The following is an 18,572-nucleotide window of genomic DNA, read 5'->3' as shown; positions in this document are numbered from 1 at the left end:
TGGGTAAATCACCAGCAGAGAGGGAATTTTTTCAGAGAGCAATTCACAACCTCAAGGTCGGACTTCTCTGGAGAGTTTGCTCTGGAAAAAAAAATAAAGAAATCCTCGGGCATTTTTCTCTCTGTTGTTATCTTCACAGCTACACACTCTTGCACATGCTCTATCCATCTCCTTTCCCCTCTTTTCCTCCAACACCCGCCTGTACACATCCCTCACTCTTATTCCTCATACTCCCTTCATTTCCCTCCCGCTGTTCTTCTAAGCCTCCCCCCTCTGAGCATCTCTCTTCCCCCTTGTCTCCATTACAGATAAGCATTACTTTGTGGTCAGGGACGACACTGTTCCTCCCCCCCGGCACCGGAGCGGAGCTAAAAATCGGTCGCAGGTGTGCACAGGATGAGAGCCATGGATCTTAATCTTGAGGCAATAATGATGCTGTGAGCTGGAGAGGCCACTGCAGATATATCTACGAAAGAGAGCCCAGAGTCGTTCCTGCTCCTCAGATGTGGCAACAATGAACTTTTTATGTTCCCGATTGTGCAAGAACACTTTATAAATTGAGCTGAAAATGGATTTTCTTCAGGTCTGGTTTGGCAGTGGCTTTGATTTAGCACTTGACAAGTACAATAGATTGTTGGATTTAGAGTACCAGCCTTTGAAGTGTCATACACAAAATAATAATGTCAAGCCCATGAAGTTGAATTTTTAATTAACACATAAAGAAAAAAAAAGTCTGCATGAAGGGAGGAACTTGCTGAACTTCAACTTTGCAGACATCTGGAAGAAAGAAAGGCGATAAAGGGGAGCTCAAAAATCCAAAGAAACTCCCATTTTCAACCCCTGTTAATGAGACTTGATTATGAAGCAAAAGGGAACTTTGCTGCAGGTCTTACCCATTTACTCCCCCCCCCGGCACAAAAATTGAAAAAAAAAATAAAAGAATACTTACAGTCATGAGAAAAGAAAAAAGGGAATTACATTCAGGGTTTTATGTATAAAGACATGAAGAAAAACATCAACTGATCTCAACCACATCTTAGAATTAAGTAAATAAAAAGAAACGCAGGAACAATGTGTGAAAAACGAAGTAGTCTTGTTGCTGCTCACATAGAGATTAAGAAGAGAAGCGGCAGCAGACAAGACCAAAGTGGCAAAGCGTCACATTCGGAGAAAACCACACACAGCATATCAGCGACAAACACCTCGTGCCAGCTGTCAAGCACCGTGGTGGAGGGCTGATAATTTGGGTTTGTTTTACAGCCACATGACCTCAGCATCTCATCTGTATTTTTGGAGTCAAACGCGAGACCATCTGTCTCACAGATAAAGCTCGGCTGAAAATGGGTCGAGCAACAGGACAACGATCTCAAGATCCTTAAACTGGGAGTCTATTAAAGAAAAGCATTGGAAATGGTCCAGTCAAAGTCAAGACCTTAACCTGATTGAAATGCTGTGGTGGGACCTGAAAGGCTGTCCCCTGCCCATGGCTCGGTTTTTGTGAAATGAGAACCTAAAGGTGTTTCACTCTATTCACTATTTTTTCTAAATCCTCTCAGTGGTTTTATTGGGGATTACTGGACGCGAGTAGAATCATAATTCACAACCTTCTCCATTGCCATTTTGTTGTTAAATGGCACCATTGAGTGGTAAATAAGAAGCTGGCCTATAAATCCCTCATCTATAAGCTGAGGAAACAAGCTGAACTTGCACAGTCGCAGAGATAATCTATAGACCATCTCATTATGACGGAATGCTACTTTAATCCATATGCAGGGAGGCGATTATAGTGGGACAGGTGGGCAACTTCCAAAATGTAAAAGAAGACTTTTCCTCTTTATGGGCAACAAGACAGAGTCCAATCAATTAGCAAATACCCATTACATTTAAAGGAATAGGTCAGGAGGTAGTGATGAAGCTGCAGACTAAGACTTTTCACCAAGTTGCCATCGATTGGACCCCTCCAACAGCAGGTAATGGAGATGTTCAATAACCACACTGTGCATTGCAAGGTCTTATTGTTTCACATTTACAATATTCAACTGCATTTGTGTGTGAAGTGTGTAGAGAATCACTGAGAGCAAGGGAACAACTAATGCAGTGTCATCTAATAATTGTTTCCAGATGTAAAGTTTTCTGAGCTGCATGTCGCAAGATCAAGTTGATCGTGTACCACAGTCACATGAAAGCATGGAAACCATGTTCTCCCACACAGATCACAAGCATATCTGATAGGGACATGGTGCTCAAGTGCGTAGTGTCTCTGCTTTGAAGCGGGGAAGATGTTCAAAAGAGAGAGATTTCCTACATTAGTCAAAACTCACGTCCTTGAGTCTGACTTGCACCACTTTTACAATTTGGGTATGGTTACCATTACAGTAACCATACCCATAATTGCTTCTGCAACTTAAGCCGTTCCAAAAAATGACAACCCATTCATTATCAGGACAGGGGTACAGAAAGGAAGACCAACTGCATTTTGTAATGGGATTAAAGAATAAACCAGTTTAAAGATACAGACACGACTGATGTTGTATGTGATGGATGCATGTGGATGGCATGTGATCATATGTATACATGTGTAAGGAATAAAAGTGAACTCCTGTCAAATGACATAGTAATCAATGCAGTTCCAAAATGGCTTCAAGGATGCGATGAAAAACAGGATGTCAGCATGTAAAAATTCTGTCCTATTTATGAGATGACATATCTATGTCATAAACTCTCTATGAACTTTGCATATATGAACTCGTGCCAAACTCCCTCTAGGAGGGGAATCAGACACTTGCTGTCATTGAGTTGGCATGCTTAAACACACACACACACACACACACATGGTCCAACCTGGCATGAGGGACGTCAATGCTGGAGGAGACTACTTTGCGTTTCTGCTCAAGCAGGGACACTGATCGGGTATCGGGATCCCGGTTAACACGCTTGCCCTCGGCCAACCGCTGCTCCTCCGCTGCCTCTGGGCTCAGACAGCCGGCCTCCCCTTTCTGACTGTCTGGAGCTCCATTACTGAAGCTCTGCTGTGGGGGGGAATGAAAAGAGGAATAAGTCAGAAAACCCACAAAAACACATTTGTCACAAGGCTGACGAAAGAAGGTAGGAATCTTGAGCACACTATGGACACGAAGCTAACTCTAACACGCACTGAGGAATGAATATGGCATGTGACTCGGTGAAAGGAACGAATTCTTAAAAGATACGTGCTATTTCAATCAACTGTCAATCAACATTATCACATAATAAAATTAAAAAATCATAGTCTTTAAGCACAGAACCAGATAAAAAGGCTAGATCTGCCCATCTAAAGCCTATAACCTAAATACTCCAATACTTCAATATTTACATTTGAAATGAAGGAGCAGATTAGGACTTAGAAATCTATTCAGACTCTTTCCAAAACATACTGGATAGACCCAAAAAATTCACAGGGGACAACATAAAGCTGTTTTTCTTGGTCGCTGTAGATGTTTTGGAATCCACATTAAAAACTAAACTTCATATTCCGTCAAAGGCTCCACGACAATAGCCGTCTGTGATGTAGCGCATCGCTCGATAGACTTTTGAGCGCCTGTTTTTTTTTTTTAAAGTATACAAACAAATACTTAAAAGACCAAATACAACAAAAAAAATACCAGCAGTCGTGTGCTGGAACTGTTAGAAACGACTCTGTATTGTTACCGTTTGCGGCAATCCGGGATAAAGTAAAGGAACATAAAGACTGAGAAAATATACGACACAGACAAAAAGATACCTCCTTAGAGCAGGGATGTCCAAAGTCGGTCCCCGAGGGCCGCTATCCTGCAGGTTTTAGATGTTTCCCTGCTTCAACACACCTGATCCAGATGAGATGGATCACTTCAAAAGACGGTTAAGTTCTGCACAAGCCTGCTAATGATGTCTTGAGCTGAATCATGTGTGCTGAAGCATCTAAAACCTGCAGGACAGCGGCCCTCGAGGACCGGATGTGGACATCCCTGCCTTAAAGACACGCATAAAGCGCCTCAGAAATTAAATCCAACTTGTGTTTCCAGAAACAAAGCACATAAGAGCTTTAAGATAAAGGCAGATATGTTTTCCACACACAAAGACAGATATGACATCACCACCCTACGCCTCACATCGCACAAAAGAGGAATAGCATCTGACCAGCTACTGCACTGTGAATACACCCACCTGTGGCAAAGCAGGGAAAAACAACAGCCGAGCGTCATCTATTGTCTTGCACAACAGTATTGAATGGCATGCGTCTGCACACCACCACCTGCATGCACCGACGCGCATACCGACACACCTCCGTGGATATCTATAGCCGTTGGGCTTTTTCGAAACACTCAGTGAAATATCGGCAGCGGCACACACAGCTGTCAGTGACTTTTTTTTGTGTGTGTTGAGGACTACGCAGTTGGGGCCAGTGTGTGTGTGTGTGTGTGATCGAGATCCTTATCTCAAAGCACTGTAACATGATTAATCTTGACTGTGAAAAAGGCAACGGCACACACACACACACACACACACAACAAAGAAAACGCTTTACTTAATCACAGAGGTCAAAAAAAGAGAAAAAAAAAACCTTCAGACGAGAGTATTAAGTATCACTTATGATCAAGGACAGCTATATTAATGCTCAGCGGTGCGCAAAAAAAGACACAATGTGAGGATAGAAACGTAAGTAAAATAACAGGACAGATCGCACCGGGTCAGGGAAGATTAGGGGATGTTCGTATGATGAGCGTCCCGCTCGGATGAAGCCAACAGTAATTCCTTCCCATCACCAGGCTTATGAATTATGGAATCTCACAGAGCCAGAAAAGTGAGAATCGTGCCAAATCGATGGCGAAATCTAAGTTTCACAAGTCAAAGCTGAAGTGTTCCTCCTCTCGTTTTCCTCTCTAACACCCAAAGCCAAAGTCTTTGGGCAGAAGTTTGTCAACAGCACGCTGCCGTTTCATCAGAAGTCAGAGGTCATAACAGATCATTTCGGAAAATCTCTTTGGCAGCATCTGCATCAGAGCAGCTTGAACTTGTTCAGCATCTGGCCCTAAACAACATTTTGATTTACCGTATACTGCGACTAAAGTTGAAAAGAATGCTGCTTTCAAACTAGCGAGAGCTACAATTTTATGAGATTCCATGAGGCTGCCCCTAAATGTCGAATAGCTGTAAACACCTTTCCTGACAAGTCCAACCCTGTTTACCAAGAAACTGGGGTTCTCACAAGGAAATTTAAAAAAAAACTTTTTAAAGGGTAAAATCTCTGAATGTTCAACTTCAGTTTGCAGAATACTGTTTATTTATTCCAAGAATCTAGAGAAGCCACTGTTTGTTACAGAAAAGGCTTAAACCTAGCACTCAGCGGTTGTGATCTTCTGGGCTTCAAGCGGTTGTGCGTTAAGGAAAAAAACAAAAAAAAAAGGGTACATGGGTTCAAGAAGTCTGAAAACAAATGTCAGTGGACTCCAAATTATTGAAGATGGACTGAAGCAAAGAGATAAACTGCTTTGTGGTCTTAGATGTCCGAGCCAAAGAAGAGAGGGAGCATCTGGCTGGTTAAAGAGTGCACAGAGCTAGAAAGTGATGTATATGACTGAAAGAGGGCGTGATCAACTGGCACAATAATTGAAACATCTGATTAATGTACACAGGCAGTCGAAAAATGCACCTTGACGTCTTTTTCCAGAGAAGGTCTTGCTCGTTTCAGCACAACAATGCCAAAACATGCTCTGCTAACAGAATGGCTCTGCAGTCAGAGAGTCTGGGTGCTTTCAGTTCAGACCCCTCGGTTAATGAAAGCATTTGGTGTGCTATGAGATAAAGGGATAAAACAAAGGGATTGATCTGAACGAGAACCCGAGGACACGGGGCTCACTTACAGGGTGAAGGCCACGAAACGCCGGAGTGGCAGTGCCACCAAACGCTGGGATACGGCCCACACCAGACAGATCGTGGGCTGTGGGGAAGTCTCCCGTTGTACTACCGTTAGTTTTTAATTAATAAGTTGGAAAAGACGTATTTGTTTCAATCAGTGATAAAATCTCTTGAGGGCAGCTGGATAAAGCTAAGTAGCTGGTAGAGCTAAAACATAATCTTACTACAACGGTCCTGTATTTGATAAAACGCCAGTCAAAGGACAGTTTATGTCAGCAGGTGGCATAGTTGCACCATTTAGTGGGATTTAACACGAACTTCAACTATAAAACACATAAAAGCTCTTTCAAATGATACAAATGGCTTGTATTATACAATACGTTTTCCATCTTTAAAAAACAATTCAGCCGCATGGACACATTACTGCTCATTTCTGTGTGGATACACACGACCTAGCTTGGTGACTCACCTGAAGAGCAACGTCTCTGATGAGATTTAATGACAGGACTGTGGGTTGCTCAGTTCTGGCTATTTCTCGACCTCAAAAGTCACTCTCTCCTCTACCGTTTTAGTTCGATATGCAACAGCGCTGCTATGAAGCCCAGAAAAAGAAAAAAAAAAAACAAACACACAAAACTCCCAGAGCACCATAGAAGAAGAAGAGCTGCGACGGGACAGGGGGGAGCAGGTATAATTAAAAAATGAGCTTTTTCCGGGAGATTAAAGTAGGACAGTGGAGTTACACCACAGGAGCGTCTGTTTTGATGCGCTTCTTTCGTTGCTGGGGTGCTCTGGGCTTATTTTTGCCTGTCTGAGGAACTCCATCTGTAATAATGAACTATTTCTGGCCTCAATTTAAATGGTTGAGTCACAAAGAAAAGAAAAAAAAAATCAATGTTCAGCTGACATGAAGGGGAAAATTATCTTTCTGTTCTGCTGTTCAGTTGAACATTTGATGGTGAAGGCTTCATTTTTCAGCACGGCTTGGGTGCACAACAGATATAAATATGCTCCTGTCCAAGCTTTTTTCAATGACTGCAAATTCCTTTCTCCAACAGGTGATTAAACTGAGCAATTCAATGCAACATTTAACATTTAGTCTTTGTATTATATTTAGTCAAAAATAGGCTTAAAAGATTATTTCCTAACACCTTCCAGCTTAGCAATGCGGCCTTTCTGCAAATGGGATTGTACTGTATTGTTAAAATGACGGAGTAACTTGCCAATTTGGCTCGGAATTCAAATGTTTCTGCGACAACAAACAACTTTTAAATGCTGATGCGAGGTAATGCTGGGATTATTCTTGGTACGAAACCTTTATTTATCCACAAATACAAAGCAACTTCTATTTCATTTGCAATTGCAATATCAATATTGGTCAAAAAGTGAATTTAAACACCTGCTCCCTGGTGTTTTTTGGTGTAACGGAGGAGCTTAACCTCCATGCAGGAAGTCATTTTGTGACGAAGGTTTTGTGTTATTTAGCTCATCGTATACAAATACATTCAAAGGGAAATGTCGGCTCACTGTCAAGAAAGGAAAACGATCTAAATCTGTGCGCGTTGTTCCGTGGTTGTGGGTAAATAGCATGCATGACGCATGCAAACACACACACTTCCTTCATCCTTAACGATTACTCATACGCTTCCACGGGGGCCTGATCGTCCAGACTGGACCCTTTGCTCGTTGTGCTTCATAGTGATGTCACTCAGCCACCTAATAATGACAGCCTGGGATCTCAGCTTCACAACAAAGAGTCACTCTGCCTCTGTCAACAACCTTGCATCATTGACTCTTTTGTTGGCGTTCGGTTAACACAAACAACACACACACACACACACACACAAATCAAATAAAAAGTAACGCCTCTTTCTATGCATCAAGATTTTTCTGTTTCTAAGGTCACACAACACACACTTATACAAACCAACTTGTCAACAAGTGGCATCCAGAGCCCACCTCCCTGCAGACATTCATTTGCACGACTGGGCAAAGTGCCAGGCATCCAGATTCTTTCTTGCGTGGCATTCGTTGCCAGTCTGGAGGTGCCCACTTTGTTGGCTGTAAAGCTGCTGCTCAAATGGGGCGGTGTATTCTCACAAGAATACCCCACACACACACCCACACACACACTTTCCATCTCACAAATACACACCAGAGGAAAATCACATCCACCCTTCATGAGATGATATTCTTCTGCAGCAGCACAGAGGCACATGTGAACCTACACACAGGGCGGACTCCTCCTCCTCCTCCTCCTCCTCCTCGTTTTATGGCTTGTTTTCGACATCAGCAGGAATCGAGTCACGCTGAAAGAGACTTGACCATTGTGCCGACGGAGCACACTGCTGCACTACTGAAGCCTGCACCGGGACTGGAACGGTAACGTGCAACAGCTTCTGCGAGTGCAGCAGTGCGTGCACAAAGATGCAAATCACCAGCACCTGAGTTTAACCCAGCATTCCCCATCACACACACACACAAAATCTGACAACTGTCCATACAGAGCTCTTTGTTATGGTGTGTGGGGGGTGCTCAGAATGACAGTTAAGGGCTTGGATTTTACAGAAGACAGAGGCGGCCTGAGAGTTGCTGCTGTAAGATAATGTGGTCGGTCGAAAGTGTGGAAACTAAACCAAGCCACAGATTTCCTTTCGGCTGCATAAACAGCACACAAGTTACTTATTCTATGAAAGCGAAACCCAACACAAACATGAACACAGCAGGTAAATAAATCCAAAATCGGAGTGTGAAGAAAGAAGCTGTTACTCAGTCATGAGCATTCCTAAGTCCCTCCATCAGTTTAAAGACAGGGAACAACACACACTTCCTCCTGTGATAAAAATAGTGCTTTCATCCGAGGGCTGGACTGGCTTCTGTTGCTCACAGTCTTTATGACAGCAGAGCTGGATTTGAAGGCAGTCTGGTTCATGTTTATCAGGCCCACCGCACGGCCACAAAATTGGGTATTATCAAAGCTCACCATCTCCTCTCTGATGCTACAGGAAGCCCACGTGATCTATTTCTGAACAATAATAGCCTTGTGCAGGATGCATTCACAGAGCCGCATTTATCTTTCGGTGTTTTGGTTGTTTTTTTTTTATCAGCTGCATTATCTACATTATCTAATACCTGGGTGCAAATGTGCATTTAAAGGCTGAACGCGCCGAATCTGCTGAAACAGCCGTGATGCGTAAAGCTAATGTGGAACAAAAATAATAATCGACGAGCTTCTTCTCCTATCGGTCCAAAAGGCTGCAGTCGGAGCGCGTTTGTTTGCTCCACATTACCCACCCTCCAGCCCACATAAACATTGCGCAGGCCCCACAGAGCCCTTTGTCCCACATATCTGCTGTCGCCAAATGTCATGACAAGCCCCGCTACTCAATTAACACGTCAACCAAATCGACATCACACACACAGTCTGGCGGATGCACTTTTTTTGGCAGCGGCTGCTTCAATTCACAGTCCGCGCGGGCAACAACGGCGGCGGTGGCACCGTTGATCCGCTCCGCGCAGGAAGCGGTTAAACGGCGCAAAACACCGCACAACAACACACAGCGAGGCGCAGCCTGCCGGCCGGGGCCCGCTGCTCGCTGACACACACCTTCAAGCTGGACTTGAGCGGTCCCTTGGCTGCAGTGTGGTTGGAGCCCGCTGCTATCTCCTCCTCGGTGAACTCCTTCAGGCTTCCGTCTTGCATGAGCACGGTGTAAACGCTGCGCCGGGCCCCTGCGGTCGAGACGTCTCTATTTTCCTGCTTGACAGCCTGGACCACTCCTGTCACCGGGGCACCGTCCCCCGTCGGACTCGGCGCATAAACGCGGCTGCCGAGGATCGAGCGCTTCACCAGGCGCCTCGTATGCATGTCTGCGATGTGTCGCTGTACTCGAAGCCGGTGACCCGGCGAATTCAAACCATCAAACGTCGAACTACAGCCGGTAAACAACGTCGAGGGAAACACCAAACCGACGAGGGTACACTACGCGCTGCAAAAGCCCTGATAAAATATTAGGAAGCGGCAACATACTCGGAGGGGTGCAGAAAAACCAACAAAAAAACTCCGAACAGCGTTCCGTTGCACCGAAATCTGACGCACCGCAACCTGAAGAACTTTGACTTTAGCACCCGACGAGAGCGGCAAATAAAAAAAGCTATTCATTCGCCGCTAAACAACCTCCCCATCCAACCGGCTACCAATCTTTCTCCGTTCGACCTGTTTGTTTTCCCCACTGCTCCCTGTGAGCTGAAGGGGCAGCGACAAAACGCGGAGCAGCCGCTGCGCCCGGGACCCGCAGTGCCACGCGCACACGATTAAACAAAACGGCACCTTATCGACGGAAAAACGGCTCCGGCGCTGGAGAATGTGAGCAAGTGCGTCGAATTGTTTCCCTCCACTCGGCCGCACGGTTTGCAACGTCGCGTCACATTTAGAAAACGATTGAAAATCCTACCGTTAGATGACTCCGGTTCCGTTTACTGGGATATCCAGTCCGATGTCTCCTCAGCCAGAGCAGATCCTCTACCGGCGGAATGCTGCCTGTAAACATGTGCGGTCCGGCGGCTCAGGCGGCCTGCAATTGGACGGCGCAGCACACGCCTCCACAAGCCCCCCCACCGCTCCCCCTTTCTCCTCCATCCGAGGGTAAACGCAACTCCGAAGGATGCTCCATTCAAAACAATGACGCAAGGATGGATAGGAAAGGAGAAGGGAGGGCGTATGGCAGAAGGATAGATGGAAAGAAGGTTAAACTTCGGCTCGGGAAAGGAAAACTTCAAGCAGACAGAAAAGCTTTGTGCCTCAGCCCAGTTGTACACGCTCATAACCTACTTTTCAGGTGCCACGGGACCACTAAATTACTATGATCTGGTTAAAGAATTAAATGGACTGCACTGGTCTGCCTCTGTATGATGTGAAAACAACAGATTCTACACTTTCTAAAGGGATTCGTCACACTTTAAAAGACACTTGTGTTTCAAGCCATTCAGCCTAATTAACCTTAGGTAAGTTCTATGATGTCACAAGTAGCAAAATAATTTTTTGGGGGGGGATTTTTAAAGATCATTGTGAGATCATGATAAATACATGTTCAATCGTTTGAAAAAGAAACCCCAGCCTCTTCAGTGTTTCCCACAGCAGTAGAATACCCACAAACAAGCCCAAATCCTCACCCCCAGTGGTTGACAGTTGGTATGAGGTGTTTGTGCTGTGCTTGATTTTTGCCCTAAATGCTGCTGCACACACACACACACACACACACACACACACAAGCTACAGTGGAAGGCAGAGATGATAGCTTCTCCAACTCCATATGACAGCAACATCAGGAAATACCAAGGGCTAAAGCAGGAAGTTGAAAAGAAGTGGGAAGAACACTCGAAAATGATTCTTTCATAGAGAATTTTAACGTGCACGCCTGCAGCCTTGTTAGAAAGACAAAGCAGGAAGAATAAAAGTCTAACTTTTCACCAGTGACATTTCCAGCACAGGTTTGGCTTCTGAAAGAGACCAGCAACTCATTCACTGGACAGCAACAAAGGACCCGCCATGCACTCCTTCCATCATTTGGAAGCAGTTTAGCTAATAGTCAGGAGGATTTCTTTAATCCACGCAGACATTTTCCTTTGAGCCTCGAGGGCCATTTGCACAGTCCAGCCCTGGGTTTAAGCCCCGTAAGCCCACACATTAAAAACAGCTCCGTGTACCAAGTCTCAGTCCAAACTGGCTCAAATCCACACAAAATCTCACCAAATCTGGCCTTAATTACTAAACCAGAGCTGGCTTATCAAAATTGAGCCAATATTAAAAAAAGTAGAGAGTGTCCAAGAGTCTGAATTGGCCCAATCGTCCTGAGATCATTAAGAAAACAATACAGGAACAGTTTGTCTTGTGTGAACGCTAAACAGAGATATTATAACAAGGGGACACATTTGCAATCATGAACAATGGCTGAGATTTTAGGTTTTTAATGGAGATTTTGGTGCCACGTGGTTTTCCAAACTAAGAACCACGTCCTTCATTACAACATAAAGAGTTTAAAGGAAGGCAGCGCTGTCTGGAGAAGTGAAAACTCACAGCGTATCGCAAGTTATCGCTCACAAAGAAACAAAAACATGCGACTGAAAAGTCTGCGCCACTTTCAGTACTCATCAGGACATCTATTCGTTCGTTGGAATTATCACATAGTGGAAGAGAAAACTTAACAGAGAATGTTGGGGAAAAAAACGACCTAATTAGTGTCAAATGTTTTTGGAAAATCTCAATGTCGAGTACAAACTCTCCCCAAGACAGCCTGCACAGAGAATAAAGAGACAAAACGACGCATTTTTGTTATATTTGGATTTTAATAGAACAATTCATGTTGTAAAATATTTACATGTAGACAATGGAAAGCAGACAAGAAAAAAAAGAGTGACAGATGTAACCATAACTGCCAAAACAGGCTTTACCCATTGATCAAAGATGGTTGTCACCATAGAGTTGTCTGCTGGTTGTTGGGGGTAACAAAAGGTCTAATTAGGGGAGGAGCGCAGAGCTGAATGAGAGGCAGCAGGTGGGTGGGGGGGGGCTTCTGCAAAACTTAACCACACCCCAACTCCCTGAAGGGAACTGACGCAGCGGGCTAAAGAGTCTAAGTGATTTAGGTGAGTGTCTAATAATGGTGGCTGTGTGTTGTCCTCGTTAGATTTGGCACTAAGACGTCCTCTTTGGCATTTCCTCAGAGGTCCTTCATAGCATTCTGAGAGGAACACAGTCAACAGCGTGACATGCAGCCACATCACGTAGTGGGAACAATACTCTCAAATGTTTAATGGTCTAACTGGGGGGGGGGGGGGGGGGGGTGTTGTAAATACTGATCATTATTAACTCTTTGCAGAAAAAAAAGTGAATTATCTCTTTAAGGGCTTCTTTCACCTGTCTTCATTTAGGGGGACGGTTTGAATTTAAAATGGTCTGTCATTGTAGGATTCCTGGGAGATGTAACACCATTTCAAATGTCTACTATTTATGAATCCAATATCATTGTGAGCGGTTTGCTCGAGTTTGCCTGAACCAACGAACATGCTCCAGCACGTCTAATGAAACAAAACACAAGGCCGGAGATACCATAAAAGCTGTAATATTTTTTGATGTGGAGGGGGGTATAACTCACGTTTTTTTTTTCTGCAAAGGGAGTAGATACCATGGCAACATGGCAAATATTTACAGCAAAAATCACAGGCTGTGTTCACCTAAAATAAAAAAATTAAAAATAAATTCCACAAACAATCCACAAAACTGAGACATTATTTTTGTTCTTAAATAAAAGTACCATGCTCCTCTTAAACGGCATGTACCAAAAGATTTGTACCACATGTCTGACATCTGATCGGTTACCACTTTGAGTTACAAATATAAAAATCCATCAAACAAGGTTTCCTTAAAACAAGTCGGACACGCGTCAGTGCCTGGAACGGGACCAAACAGACACACCGGACACGGAACAAATAGGTAAAAGTCTACAGAAGATTTCCAGCGGGTAACAGTTGGTTAAAATAGTGCTCTAAACTACGTACAAGCCTTTGTTGGCATGTCGTCAGGACAAGCTACGGACAGACAGGTTGTTCCTCTCCGAAAAGCAGCGAGTGTTGAAATTGTGCGTGAACGTAACTGGACTGTGACGGTGCGTTTGGTGGCGTCGTTAAATGCAGTACCGTAATTGTCGTTGTGCTTCAAAGCCAAATGAAGATGTACCGAGAGCAGACTTGACTAAAACCTTTTTTTCCCTAAAAAAAAAAACACAACTTCGTTGTGTCATTTTAGACCCGATAGGTCATCCGAAGTGTGTATAAAATGACAGCAACAAGTTCTCAACAGGTGTGAGTTGTTTTCGTTTTTTTTTTTTTTCAAACAATAAATTCTTTAAATAGTTACAGGAAAGCGTACCTAACTTCATTACTCACTTTCATTTAGTATTTCAATGAAAATGCTAGAAACTCCTATAAAATCCTATGTACTTCTGTCTCACAGACACAATCTGTAACATTTCACAATTACACAATAATAAACATTTTTAAATAAATATAACTTTCACAAAGATTGTTGACATCGGGACTGTAGAATTTCTAATCGACTGGCGGAACAAAAAAAACAACAACTTCTTCCCTAGTTAAGTCCCATACATGTTTGCGTGAGTCAGCGAGTTATCGCCTCTGCCTGAGGGTGTCGTTGATTTTTACACCGACTTTGTTTGGCCACAGATCAGATTGCCATTTTTCTGCCTTTCACGCCCTCTTTTCATGACCTTCGAGCAGAGAACGCACAGCGGGGATGTTTGAAACCGGACAGGGAAAAGCTTAGAAATACACAATCTGACATCTCAATAAAACACGACACGGAGGCACCAAGAAGAAGCTAGAGAGACTAGCTGCTGCAGAGAGGGCAGAGAAATCATGTTACCGTCACATGAGCAGTAAGTGCATGAGTTTTACATGAGCATATGGCACTGAACTCTTGGAATCTTCTATTTATTAATCAGGCATCGATAGTGTCCTCGGCTAACTCGTAAAATGCTGCATATGTGTTGTGATTGGATATTTCTTTGATATTTCTTTCACAATCAAGTGTTCTTAAGGCCTACCAGTACCGATGACGTTCACCCTGGTTGATAAATTAATGAAGTTGGAATATGATAAACCGTACCCAAGCTTTAATGATGACGTGCGCTCTGGTGGTGGAAGCAGAGAGGAGCCGTTTTCCCCAAGTCATGCACCAAAAGCCCACTTTGACAGCTGCTTTAAAGCACTACACGGCCGTCTGTTAAGATACATCGCGAAGGAAGCTTCCACTAAATGGCCACGAGTAAAGATGATGAGGGGGGAGGGGGGGGGGAACTCAAAGGCGAGACATTTCTCTATCGAGGCCCAACTCTCCAACGCTCTCGTAGTCAGGCTCTGCCTTGGGAAGGTCAGCTCCTTCGGCTCCTCCCACACCAGCCCTGCAGTCGTCATCAGAGCTACGAGTCTTTGGGATGCGGATGGTTTCGTAGCAGGGATCTGTGCTGTCCAAGCCGGGATCTTCGTCCGCTTGGGGCTCGTCGGGTTGGGAGTAGATGTCTCGGACAGTCGCATAGAGGTCGCTGGACGAGGAGGCCGGGACCAGACCATTGATCTCTGCGATGCTGCTGTAGTCGTGCTCTTTGTCCTCCTCGTTAATAGCTGTGTCACTGAATGTTTTGTTGACTGTAGAGTACACTGCTGACTGAAAAAAACCCAAAATGAAACAAATAACTCACGTTATTTCTTGTAGCACATCGTTCGATGCTGCATAATTGTTTTACCAGTTTCAACAGCTTTTTTTCCCGCCTCTTATGTTTAACCTATCCAGTGTCCTGCGCATTAGCAGTCACATAAAAAAGGGCTGCTGTGTCGGGACTGGAAACGGCAGTTTGGGGAATAAGGGAGTTAAACACACACTTACCTCATTGTCTGACAGAACCTCGTTGCCGAAGCCCGGTGCAGGAGACAGAGGGGAGTTTAACTGTGGGAAAGAGGACAAAAAGATTCAGATCTGGCAGCTGGTGGAGGAAGGAAAAGATTGAGAAAGTCAGGAGTTAAAAGAATGTCCGTGGCTAAAAACACGGTGCTTACTTCACTTCAAAGTGGCTGATCGGAAAAACATTTTAGAGATTATCAAACATTTCTATGTTAAGCTGCAGGCTGTAATTCAGAAAGCTGGTGCTATAAAAGAGATGTTTCACACAACTCACATGGTGCGCAATTAAGGTAAGGTTTTTATCAAGTTGTAATAAAAAGATATTCTCTCACACTATTGAAAAGTCCCTGTTAAACATACTTAAACATAAAAAAGAAAATCTCCTTGAAAGTGAAGGAGCACTCGGTAACTGATCATCAGTCGAATTCTGAACAATTCCCAGCAGCAGGGGAGAAACAGTTTCCGTATCTGCTGTTTTGCCCCGATACACTCAAACCTGATGTTGTATATAACCACCCATTCATTGAGAAAATTACTGAGCTAAACTCAATAAGAAGTGACAGGGAGTGCGATGGTGTTCTGCACAGCCTCTGTCCACTTTGCCTTATGATCGATGAGGGAGCCATTAATCAACAAAGCGCATCTGACAGCAGCACAAAACACTCCAGGAGCCTAACAAGAATCTCAATATACCCGCCGGGGCTCACTAACAGGTTTGTGTCACATAGGGGAGGAAAGAAAAATATTGTTTTGTTTTTTTCATTTCTTAGACGCAGGGATAGAAATTTAGATTTAGTCCTTGGTTGGACAGACTGAGGTGAATGCAGGTGAAAGTTGAGGCTCCGTGTTTGGTGACGTTTAAGACCAACTCGGTGTAATCTGCACTCTTGAGGACAACAACCTGTGCACAGGCGTCATCCATCAAACTGTCCACCGCGGCTGCATGCTTTAGCATCTTTATTGGCGGCGCGTTCTCAAAGCGTGTAAATCAATATGAAGACTTTATGGATAACGTGTGTTTGGAGACATGATTACTTTTATAGATCCAACATGCACTCACCAATGCTGCCGATGCCTTTTTCATTTCACTTTAATTAGCAAGCCAATTAAGCAGAATGTCCCTCCAGGAGTATTTATAAGAAACCAAGGACGCAGGTGACTTGGCCCAGTCACCTCACCTCAAAGTTTGTCTCATAACGTTTGCTCATCAAAAGCAAATACCCCCCATCTTCAGGAATTAATGAAAATGGAAGAGGACATTTTAATTGAGTCACTCGCACAGAAATAAATGCAGTTTTTACTCCGCATTTAGTGCATATGGGCACTAAATTAGAGTCATAAAAACTCCTTTTTATGCATCTAAAAGTAAGACAGAGGCTCACAAAAGTACGTGAACAGCTGTTTGTTTTGTGGCAATATAAACTGAGACTTTACAGCCGAGAGATTAGTATTTCAGCGTCTCACAATAAGACGGGATGTGCTGGCGTGTGTGCATGTGAGGTCAGATTAGCCATATGTGTTGATGCTGTATGGAAGTTGTAATGACATACAGGGCACGCAAGTATGACTGTAAGCCGATTACAGCCGCCTCGGGAAGATGGACGTCTGAGGTGTCAGTGTGTCAGTCATGCTGATGTGCATGTTGACTCAGGCAAATATAAATCAGCATGAATACGTCAGCTCAGGTTTACAGTGGGCAAGTGATCATGCACAAACCCAAAGAAAAAAAAGAAAACTTCAAACTTCAGTTCAGATTAAATCTCGTAATACACAAATCTTCGGAGCATGATTCCCTTTAGCGACAGGTCCTCAACGGTGCCGACAAGCTGAATATCGCTGTTACCTGCCCTGCGTCCCTGACGTAGTTCCCCCGCAACCCACCAGCAGGTCAAATTAATTTCCTGCACCTCACATTAAAAGCCCACAGGCGACACGCAGGAAGCACAAACAACAGCAGAGGGAAAAGTGAATAAAAGGTCACAAAGAAGCCGTGCAAGTGTGTGTTTCTGTGTGTGCTGTAAATGTTCACCCAGAAACCCGGTGTGTTCACGTAATAGAATGTAAGCTTAGAGGAGCATTTACCGAGCAGCCACCTGAGGGGGCTCCTTTTAGACATTTCCACACAGACGCCTCGGGGTGCGCACAGATGATTTCTGTGTGTCTGTGTGGGAAGGCGAAGACTGAGAAGGAGTTTCTACAGCACAGGTCATCCATCATGAAGCCAGACTAACTGTCATAGTGATGGGGGACAGCTGGTGTTCACTAGGCCGACGCACACTTGGTCAGACGAGACAAATGGCAGAGAGCTCGTGGTCATACATAGGCGCAAACCCCAGGGAGCCGAGAACATTCACGGTTAACCTTAAATCAGTCCCGGGGTGGTCCATGTTGCAGAATCCATATGAACAGACATGTCATTGTCTCTCTGTGTGTGATGGGGGGGGGTAGATACTGTACATAAGGGCGCATATGTCTGTGAGAGGTACATTTTCAGGTGTGTGTGTCAGTGTTGTGGAGTGTGTAATGGAGCTTGCCGGATCAAGATTTATTGCAGGAACGGGGGTCAGATGAGGCTTTGTTTCGATGCCGTCCAAATGAGTTGCAGTTATTAGCTAATTGGCTGCAATACTACAGACAAATGAACAAAGAAATGCGTCTAAAAAGAAGAGAAAGGAATTGGCTATGGGTTTGCATGCCTGAAGACGGTATGGAACTATTATTTATATCAGTTATTATAACATTGTAGCTGGGGATAGGCCCCCCCCGTGGTCCTGAGTTGGAGTAAGCGGGTACAGACAGTGGATGGATGGATGGATGGATGGATAATAACACTGCACAACCCCAATTCAAAAACAGTTAGTAGGCTGTGTAAAATGTAAGTAAAAAACAGAATATATTCATTTGCCAGTCTCATTTTTAAAGGTTGATGAATGGCAACCCCAAAATGTTTGGCACAGGGGCAACAAAAGGCTTGAAAAGTAAGCGGCACTAAAAAAGAAACAGCCGGAGGAACATGTTGCAATTAATTAGGTTCAACACCGGACGACTGTTAGACTAATAGTTGTTAAACAAGTTCAACTATTTCCGTCTGGATCAAAATTCCATCCTAGTAATGACAGAAAAAGAAAAGAAAAATTAGATAAGAGATAATACAAATTAACGAGACTTTTCATAGTAACAAATACTGCCAAGAGACAAGACAATGACATCATCTATATAGCAA

At 44.0% G+C, this 18,572-nt stretch overlaps 2 protein-coding genes across 3 annotated transcripts in view; both read right to left on the bottom strand.

Annotated features, from left to right (window-relative positions):
- The window catches only part of znf704 (zinc finger protein 704), a 57,431-nt gene extending 47,226 nt beyond the window's left edge, over positions 1–10,205 (bottom strand). The window contains exons 1-2 of one of the 2 annotated variants that reach the window (XM_072370931.1): positions 9,482–10,205; positions 2,842–3,026 (exon numbers count right to left, since the gene is read on the bottom strand). In XM_072370931.1, the coding sequence (XP_072227032.1) occupies positions 2,842–3,026; positions 9,482–9,742 (446 nt within the window). In that variant the 5' untranslated portion in view covers positions 9,743–10,205. Of the gene's footprint in view, positions 1–2,841; positions 3,030–9,481 lie in introns of both variants that reach the window. The other variant, XM_072370930.1, reaches the window with a different exon arrangement.
- A 2,012-nt stretch (positions 10,206–12,217) lies between these two features.
- pag1 (phosphoprotein membrane anchor with glycosphingolipid microdomains 1) overlaps positions 12,218–18,572 on the bottom strand; it is a 54,020-nt gene continuing 47,665 nt past the window's right edge. The window contains exons 8-9 of the mRNA XM_072370306.1: positions 15,335–15,394; positions 12,218–15,115 (exon numbers count right to left, since the gene is read on the bottom strand). Of these exons, the coding sequence (XP_072226407.1) occupies positions 14,750–15,115; positions 15,335–15,394 (426 nt within the window). The 3' untranslated portion in view covers positions 12,218–14,749. The remainder of the gene's footprint in view (positions 15,116–15,334; positions 15,395–18,572) is intronic.

Source organism: Leuresthes tenuis, unplaced genomic scaffold, assembly GCF_036924035.1.
Source record: "Leuresthes tenuis unplaced genomic scaffold, fLeuTen1.0.hap1 SCAF_18, whole genome shotgun sequence".
NCBI lineage: Eukaryota > Metazoa > Chordata > Actinopteri > Atheriniformes > Atherinopsidae > Leuresthes > Leuresthes tenuis.
The sequence above is the reverse complement of the archived record's forward strand: the minus strand, read 5'-3'. Positions and strand labels throughout refer to the sequence as shown.